General features: G+C 43.4%; 1 protein-coding gene across 1 annotated transcript; it reads right to left on the reverse strand.

Moving 5' to 3' along the window:
• Positions 1-5,034: 5,034 nt before the first annotated feature.
• Positions 5,035-7,401, reverse strand: LOC135243432 (cytochrome c oxidase subunit NDUFA4-like). Its single transcript, XM_064315265.1, has 4 exons — positions 7,147-7,401; positions 6,072-6,160; positions 5,797-5,857; positions 5,035-5,310 (listed from the first exon to the last, which is right to left on the reverse strand). The coding sequence occupies exons 1-4, from the start codon at positions 7,186-7,188 to the stop codon at positions 5,254-5,256; spliced, it is 249 nt and encodes an 82-aa protein (XP_064171335.1). The 5' UTR covers positions 7,189-7,401; the 3' UTR covers positions 5,035-5,253.
• Positions 7,402-8,660: the final 1,259 nt, after the last annotated feature.

The raw sequence follows: 8,660 nt of genomic DNA on the forward strand, positions 1-8,660 counted from the left end.
TACTTTGGCTTCTTCACAAACACAGTTTGGTGAGAAGTAGTCACCAAATTGTACTTCACAAACTGTATTTGGGAAGACAAAACTACTGTTTCCATTTAATCTTAAAATTAAGTTAAAGACAAAAGCTGATTGAATTCAAGCCCAGGTCTTGAACAGTGAAAAACTTTAGGGATTTTCCGGAATCTTCTCCTCCAAAGCTTCGTTATTGAAAACTTCAATTAAACATTCAGGCACATCTCCCCAATCACATTACCACCAACAAATGCGCAGTGCTCTTTAGTCACTCACCCCCGCAATCTCCACAGGCCCGAGTCATTACCTTTCGCTCGTCTGACTGGATTTTGGAATTCCGTAGCTTACATTTACAGACCCATTTTCACATACGAACTAGACAACCGTTGGGGTTTTTTTTTACCGTTAAGAAAAGAAATCATGCACCGACAGGCAGAGGACGTGTCATTTGAGAGATGTTGTTTTGAATTCCTTTGTGATTCAGACCAGAGAGGCTACCGGAGTGACCCAGAGGAGGTAATTCACAGCGGAGCGTGTCCTTCACTCCTGTTCTTCCGCTCATTATTTCTGCAGCGGCTCTTGCCGCACGGGCAATGGAAAGACAGCGTCTACAGCCAACGGTCAGGGAGCAGCGCGAGGGCAGGAGAGCAGTACCCCCACAGACTTTTATCTAATTCACAATTTGCTGGCGGATGCATTCCGGGGCATCGGAGAGCCTCCACTGAAAGTCGTCCGTGTGGACACGAGCCGTTTCAAGTTTCTCAAACTAAAAAAAAAAAGGAAAATGTTTCGCGTAAATAGAACGCTGTTGATATAAAAACGTGTTTCTGTACTGTTAACCATAGCTTTGTGTGATTAATTTGCTCTTCTCGCCCTGTGTTGTAATTTGAACCTTATTTTGTGAATACAAGACGCTTTCATTTTTTTTCAGAGCCTATCGACTTTCGTTATCCCCAAAGACAAAGCCTACTGTAACCTTTATGAGACGGGTGGTTGCGGTGAAGGCTTTTACGTTCAAGTGCGAAGTGGTCCTTCCTTGACATTTTCATTGAGGTATTTACATCTGTCTTGCAGTTCTCCAGACTGCGAGATTTGCATTATCTCCTGACATTTAGAAAGCAAGCAAATTCTTCAAAGCCAGCCTTTCAAAGATAAAGAGCACATTTACTAATCCTAAAATACTGTACCAAATTACAGGCATTATTGCAACGTGTGATTATTTCATTTTATGTTGCTAATGCACGCCACTTCCTACAGGGAACTAGAGTAGGCTATCGTACCAAGTGAGCAGTTGTACCTGAAAGAGAACACCCTGACTAAACCACTCCGTGAGCTCTTTCCTACAGATCTCCACAAGCGCTATGTTATGTCATGTAGGTCTCACTTCAGTACTGCTTTCTGGGTAACTTTTCTTCATCCACTGTCAGACAGACCTGGGGTTTATGTTCACCTTTACTACGATACCACTGGTGAAAACAATATTTGTGTTACACATCAAGGGTTTGGTTTTTGTGTGATGACTTCCATAAACAATTGGCACACTTTCTGGAGAATGCCCGCTCTTTTGAGGAGAGGTGGTGCCCACCCATCCCAGAAGGGCACCACTCTTTTAACTAGCAATGTAGCTTACAATCTGAATTCCCCAAAACTACCTCTTGGAGTTAAGGCCAGGCCTCAGACATTTTGCCTTACACTCACAGAAAAAAGGTACAAAAAAGTGCCTAAAAATGTATGCTTGTCACTGGGGTTGTACCCTATATATAGGTACATACAAATAATTAATTAATTAATGGGTTACAATAAATTAGCACCTTTTCTTTTGATTTTAATAAAAAAAAATGCCTCACAAAAGTGAATTGCCACAGCTCCAAACATATGAGGCTTGAAATGAAGGGAGTCTACCGTCTATAATCAGAAATCTAAATCTAATAGCCCATCCGACTGCACATTTATTTCATTAACACTTGCTTTAATACCAGGCTGCCTGGCCCTGTTCCTGATGATCCACCATCCTGTAGGTTTTCACTCCAACCCTAAGAGAGCACACCTCATTCAACAGCTAAAGATCTTGTTGAGCCGCTAATTACTAGAATCGGGTGCGCCAAATTAAGCTTGAAATGAAAACCTACAGGACGGTCCATCTCCAGGAACAGGGTAGGGCAGCCCTGTTATTAATATTTCACCAATATCCTGGTGATATTTATCATTGTTTTGCACATTAGAAATTGAGGCACTGGTCATTTTTTGGGGGTTGTTTTATATTAGGATTACATAAAGCGTATATATGCCAAATATATGTTTTACATAACCCCTGCAGACTGGTACTCCAGCATCAGTGCTGCTATTGGTCATGTGACATCTGGCAAATGTACCTGGGAAATAGGCCATGTCTGTCTTGCAAATTGGGCTTTGAAACACTATTAAATACAGTAGTAACCACAAATGCAGTGCAGTGCATAAAAATGTGGACTGTGACGCAACTTGTCATTTTGGCTCTGCACTCCAGCACATTGGATTTGGAATAAAACAATGAATATGAGGTCAAAATTCAGATTGTCAGCTTTAATTTGAGGGTGTCTACATCCATATCGGGTGATCTGTGTGGGAATTACAGCCATTTTATATATAGTCCCCCATTTTGAGGGAGCAAAAGTAATCAGACAATTGGCTGCAGTTTCAAAACATAAAATTAATGTTCAATTTAAATACGCATCACATGATTGATATTCAGAAATGCTAGATTGTCAAGAGCTATATTGACAGTGAGCAGCAGAAGACTTGTACCGACATCTGTCAGTGACAAGTCCATTGAAATAATTGAAACAAATATTAAGCTATGCAGCACTGAAATAAAAAAAAATTACCATTGCTGTAAACTATCATGAAATAAAGATGTAAAATGGCACCATTTTATATCACGCGATAATGGTTTTGCAGGGAGTATTCAGCAGAAAACTCGGCCATGTAAGGAAATTCGAGGGTGCTCAGTGTGTGGAGTAGATGAGCTTGTTCACATGCAGCAGTTTTAGGATGATTTGTGATTCTGACAAATCATGTAAGAAGGATTTAGGATTGCTTATTTGTGAATATGGACATACTATGAAGCATTCATAGGAACATTTTTTTTTTTAAACAATGTGTGTGCTCACACTTAGAATTAATTTCAAGATTTTATACATGGGGCCCCTCATTTCTCCTTTCAGACCCACATTAATATCACAAAGTGGCCTTTCTCACTTTCGCAGCACATCTAAATCGAGGGAGATATTGTTCCAGAATTATGTCGAAAAATGTCTGGCTTTCATAGCCCATCAGCTGCACTGCTGTAATGCTATACTATTTGGCTGCACTAATTTAAGTCTCTTAACTGGTTCAGAAAACAGCTGCTGGGGTACTCACAAGAATCACAAAATTTGGGCAGATGCTCGCTTTGCTTGATTGGGTTTCAGTTAAATTTAGAATCGACTGCAAGACTCATCTAACTTCTAAAGCTTTAAATGGTTTTGCTCGAGAATCTCTCTGAGTTCTTTGTTCATAAAGGTGCTGGCTATTAGAAAGTTTGAAGGAAGGACTAAAATTGCAATGGGAGGCAGAGCCTTCTTCTACAGAGTTCCCGTTTTGTGGGATGATCTCCCTTTTTCGTGTTTGGGCTTCAGACACACCTTTAAGCTTAGGCTCAAAACTCACCTTAAACTTAATCTCGTAGATAAGGACGTGTGGGAAGGGAGGATCGCGGCCGTAGATCTGTCGGGTCGGTGGAGCTGATGGTACCGGCGCCCTGTGGCCGCATGCGAATGCTCAGGTTCGCCGGTCCATACCACTGAAGGCCCGTCAGCCCAGGATCAGAGTCACGGATGTGTGCTGTGCAACCACCTTCCACAATTCTTCTACACATGCTGCCATAGCACAGCACCCTGGGGCGTTTCTGTATCACACTCGGGCCACTACACGTGCAATGCTTATCACTGTAATTATTTCGTTCTGTTCTCATTCCCTGGTGTGTCTGTCTCTGTCTCGTTCACCCATCCCGCGCTCACAGACCTATCCAGCGTCAGCCCCTCTCCTGGTAATGCAAACCGGAGGTCCGGATGCACCACCTCGCCCCCTCTCGGCCCGCGTAATATGCATTTCTTTGCTTGGACTCCGTGTTTTATTGGCTAGGTCAAAGCCTCAGGCTATAGTCTCCCCAACCGCTGTGTTTGCAACGGGCCCCCCGTTGGTTTCCTACTGAGGTTTCTTCCCACCTGGGGGGGGGGGGGGGTCTGTTCATGCCCCCTGTTGGACTGTTCTTTCTTCCCAGTGGGGAGATTTTTATTTTATTTTTTTTTAAACCTCACTTGCTGGTGTTTCAGAGAGTCTTGCCTATTATGAACCCATTTCCTGTTTTTCCTGTAAAGTGTTTTTGTAACCGTGTCCCTGTGAACAGCACGCAACAAATAAAACTGTACGGAGCGTGTGCTCAATCATACGCGTGTAGCGTTTCGCTGAACGAGCTGGTTTGAGACGCTGAATGAGTTTTCACGTCGTTTCGCGTTTACGGTCCGCATTCAATCAGCGTTGGTCTTTGACTTCCAAGTAAACGCGAGCGCTATACTTTTTCCTTCACAAAACGTCGGGCGAGTTCGTTCCAGTTATCGCCAAACCCGCCTGCCGTTTGCGAAGAAAACAGTCGTGCTTTCGGTTGCTAGTCAGTCACAGACAAATGTTGACTGAACCCCGGGCCAAAGTCTCGTACAGAACACCCGTGGGCTTCGCTGCGTGTGTGCGGTACCGCTGTGCGCACGAGGGGCCCCGGCCCGCAGGGAAAGCCGAGCGGGGGAGGGGAAGACAACTCACGCTGCGACCGCGTCCTCGTTGCCCCTGAATGGGTTGGCTCAGTCGTGAGGAAGGCACCAACGTGGGCACGCACGCCTTACAACTTGCTTTAAGCAGGAAGTGAGCCATTTTTTCTAAATCAATGAGAAAAATCTACACGGTACAACAGGGAGCCAATGTTAGAAGACAACCACTCGTGCGACCATCTTGAAACAGTAGGAGGTCGTCTTGTTTATTAAATTGCCGGACAACCACAGGTATTACAAAAAGGCTTGAACCATTTTGTTGTAAACAAAGCACAGTGTTGCGTCAAGGGTTGAATTGTGCGGGAGGCTTCGTGCACCCGTTGGGGTAAGCGTCTTGGCTTCTGCTGGCTACAGGTTAGCTTAGGTTCCACTGAGCGCAGAGAGAGAGAGAGATGTTCCTTTAGAAATCGGGCCCGTTCTTCTTCAGTTTGCTGTAGTCCATGTTCACAGCGTAAAACTGCAAAGCAGATCAGAGCATTGGGAGCCAGCACTGAAAATACACTTCAGCAGACACCAATCCATACATATTTTTTTTTTTCCAAATGCACTCGTTATCATAGATTTATGCATTTAAGGTCATTTGCAGCTCAGCTTGTTCCTCTATTCAGAATAAGGTGGCTGGTTGTGTGCTGTGGACGAGGGCTGCAACAAAATCTATCAGGGTTCTAGAACATTATCTTGAGGATGATGTAAGGTTAAAGCGAGAGAAACACTAAGTCACTATTATCTAATGACTGTTCTCTATTACACACAACGTTAGCTGTGTTGAAAAACCATGTCTCAAAACAGGAGACAACATGGTTGGATCATTCTGATATGTTAGAGTCAGTACATCTCAGGGTGGACACATGGTTGCCCTTATGTTGCATGTATTTGACAGACGTTCATACTGAATGGGCTGAATCGCCTGATGTCGTCATTATGTCATATTATGTTGTTATACCTTGTAACGGTGAGTAGGCAACATTTTGTTCCAGGGTTCAGGGTTGTTTTTGCGATCCCATCTGCAAAACACCACAATCAAATTACCAACCCATGCCTCAACTGTGACGTCACTTTCTTGTGGAATCACAACTTTAAGCAAAAATAAATAAATCAAAAACGAGGGGGAAAATTTGTCGCTGCTCTGTGTTAGCGTTTAAATCTGCCAATATAACAAATGCGTCAGCACCGAACAACCACTGAATCACACAGACGGACAGGTAAACGAGCACTTACGAGACTTCAGGGCTGCGCAAGGCCAGCCTGCTCAGGTAGAGCAAGGACATCACTGTGCCACCGCCGATGAAAAAGAACAGTGGAATCAACTGGCGAGAGAGAGATAGAGACGCAGCTGAGAATCACAAGTCCAACTACGTCACTTCCAAAACAACGTTTGCGGCAGGTTGGGCTCAGGCTGGGATATTGCCAAGTGGTCAACCACATAACGTTGCACGCTTTAAATGTATTTGAATACTTCTGGTATTTCAGTAGAGCACATGTGCAAAACCATTTCCAGTTCAATAAAACGAACAACGCCACATGACAGCAGATGGGCCTGGCTAGCAAGCTAAATCGCTAACGTCAGCAAATTTTGTTTTCAAGTAATGTGTCGTTTGCAAATAATCGAGTTGACCAGGAGTGGCTAGATCAAAGGAAACGTGCAAAGACTGCAACAGAAACTGCCATCTGTATGATGGACTCTGAAACTGTGGCATGTCCTCATGTCACCCCTCGCCTCGGCATTCTTGCACACTAGCTACTGGTGTTTAGCATAGAACATACAAACAACGCAATTACGTTACCGTTCAGTTAAGAAGTTTTATCTTCTTTAAAACTTTAATATATGCATTTACATTTTCACAAAACTAGCGACCCATCATTTATAAACGACTGCTCTAAATTTGGGAAATGGGAAAGTTAACTTTAGCTTTGGTGTAACTCAACACGCATAATCAGGCTTGCTATCTAGCCAAGCTATGCTAACTTAGCAGGAAAGAAGGGAAGCAGTGGGCGATCTAATGTAATGTTACTTAACGTAGGCAACTATGTTCTCACAGATTACTGAAAAAACTTGCCAATTAAATATTCTGATTCTGACTGACAATTCTATTTACTCATGTATTGTGATGCCCACTTATATATTTTGTTGGCGGAAGAAATAGGCTTAACAACAGCTAAACAACTCCAGTCCGACAAATGCACTGGATTCCACTGGGTCGTCGCCAGATAGCAAGGCCGCTACTCCACTTTTTATAGCCCCGATTGTAATGCCCGTGTGTCAGTAAACAACAGCGACCTTATCTGTACTTACTGCTGGGTGGTGTTTGAGTTGCCGACGAACTGTTTGAAGCATCCTGGCAGCAGTGTGTAACTCTCCCAATCGTTCTCCCAAAATGTACGACGATAACTGAATTAGCCGTGGCGTCCCCAAACTCGAAACGTAGCTTTAGCTTTGGTTGCTACGTAGACTAAACGGATTAGGACCATAGACTGAACAAAATTCGAGGGCCTTTATTAGGTAGTTTTCAAACCATAACACATCGGGAACATATTGATTAGAATATCGTTGACTTATAATTATCGCGGCTATGTACAGTTGTGCAGTCAGGATTTTAATTTATAGTGTGCAAAATAATTTCATATTAAAGTGTTTTCTTCAGGCAGTGAGATAAACACCTAAAACCCTGGGCGTTCAAGGCCGCGCTGTCTGGTTTGCGGTCACATTTATCGAGAATATTATTCGTACTTTTCAAATTTGTCTCGCCGTTCAATGAAAGGCATTCATGCATGCTTGTTTCAGTTCGCATTCAAGGCTAGCGTTTTATGTTTGATCACGTGGGCTTTATTATTTAGTTGTTAAACGCATTAGTGGAAATTCTATCTTGGTTCCAGCCTGGTTTTAAACTGGTCCAACTGTTTTGGTGATGATCAAGCAGGCAACAATGTGGCTGAGATAGCAACTATATTGGCAAGACCACGTTCAGCTGGTGGGCCAGTTCGGTGCATACAACAGGCATCACCAAATTCGAGATGGTATCCAGCTTGAGCAGAAGCTGGTTCGGTTCCATATTAGGCTGTTAGCTGGATGTTCTACCAGGGTGTTGCTGCCATGTATTGTCATTACACGAATAATTATAAATAAACAAACAAACAAATAAAATGAGATGGGCGGTGCGCCCACCTGTCGTGGAAGATGCGAAAGACCGGTCCTAGTGTCTGCTTTTGACGCTAGCATGCTGAGCAAAATTCGGCGAGCAATCCAATCTACATTTCCCGACTGATTCATCGAGTGCGTTGTGCCACCATACTAGCTGATCCACATCAAAATATATTGGCCCAGGTTTGGCACAGCATGGGGCCTTCTATGAAGCATCTATCTCTCTCAGCGGCAACTACACAGACACTTCATTACAGGTGGTATGCCTTTCACATGTTCCAAATGTAAAAAGTAACAAACGATAACAAAAGTAACAAATCCCTATTCACTCACTCAGACGTGTCAAGACCTCCATTACTTCATTTTTATGCATCACCACTCAAAATGATAAAGTCAGAATTGAAATGGCCCGTGCTGATTGCACTCAGAACAGACACTGTAGATCTTCATCAAGCATGCACAAGTAACCAGGTTAAGTGATGACGCCCTGCGTGTCCCTTTCCCCAGCACTGGATACACTGCAATATTCTACAGGGAAACAGAAAGCAAGGTAAGCGTTTGAACACTGATCGTCTTTCAAGAAAAGTTACTACTGTACTAAATTTGGTAGTTAGAGAGTTTAGTCATTTATCAGCCGCATTGTGTTGTCCTCGCCTACACCATGGATT

This window comes from Anguilla rostrata, chromosome 17, assembly GCF_018555375.3.
Source record: "Anguilla rostrata isolate EN2019 chromosome 17, ASM1855537v3, whole genome shotgun sequence".
NCBI lineage: Eukaryota > Metazoa > Chordata > Actinopteri > Anguilliformes > Anguillidae > Anguilla > Anguilla rostrata.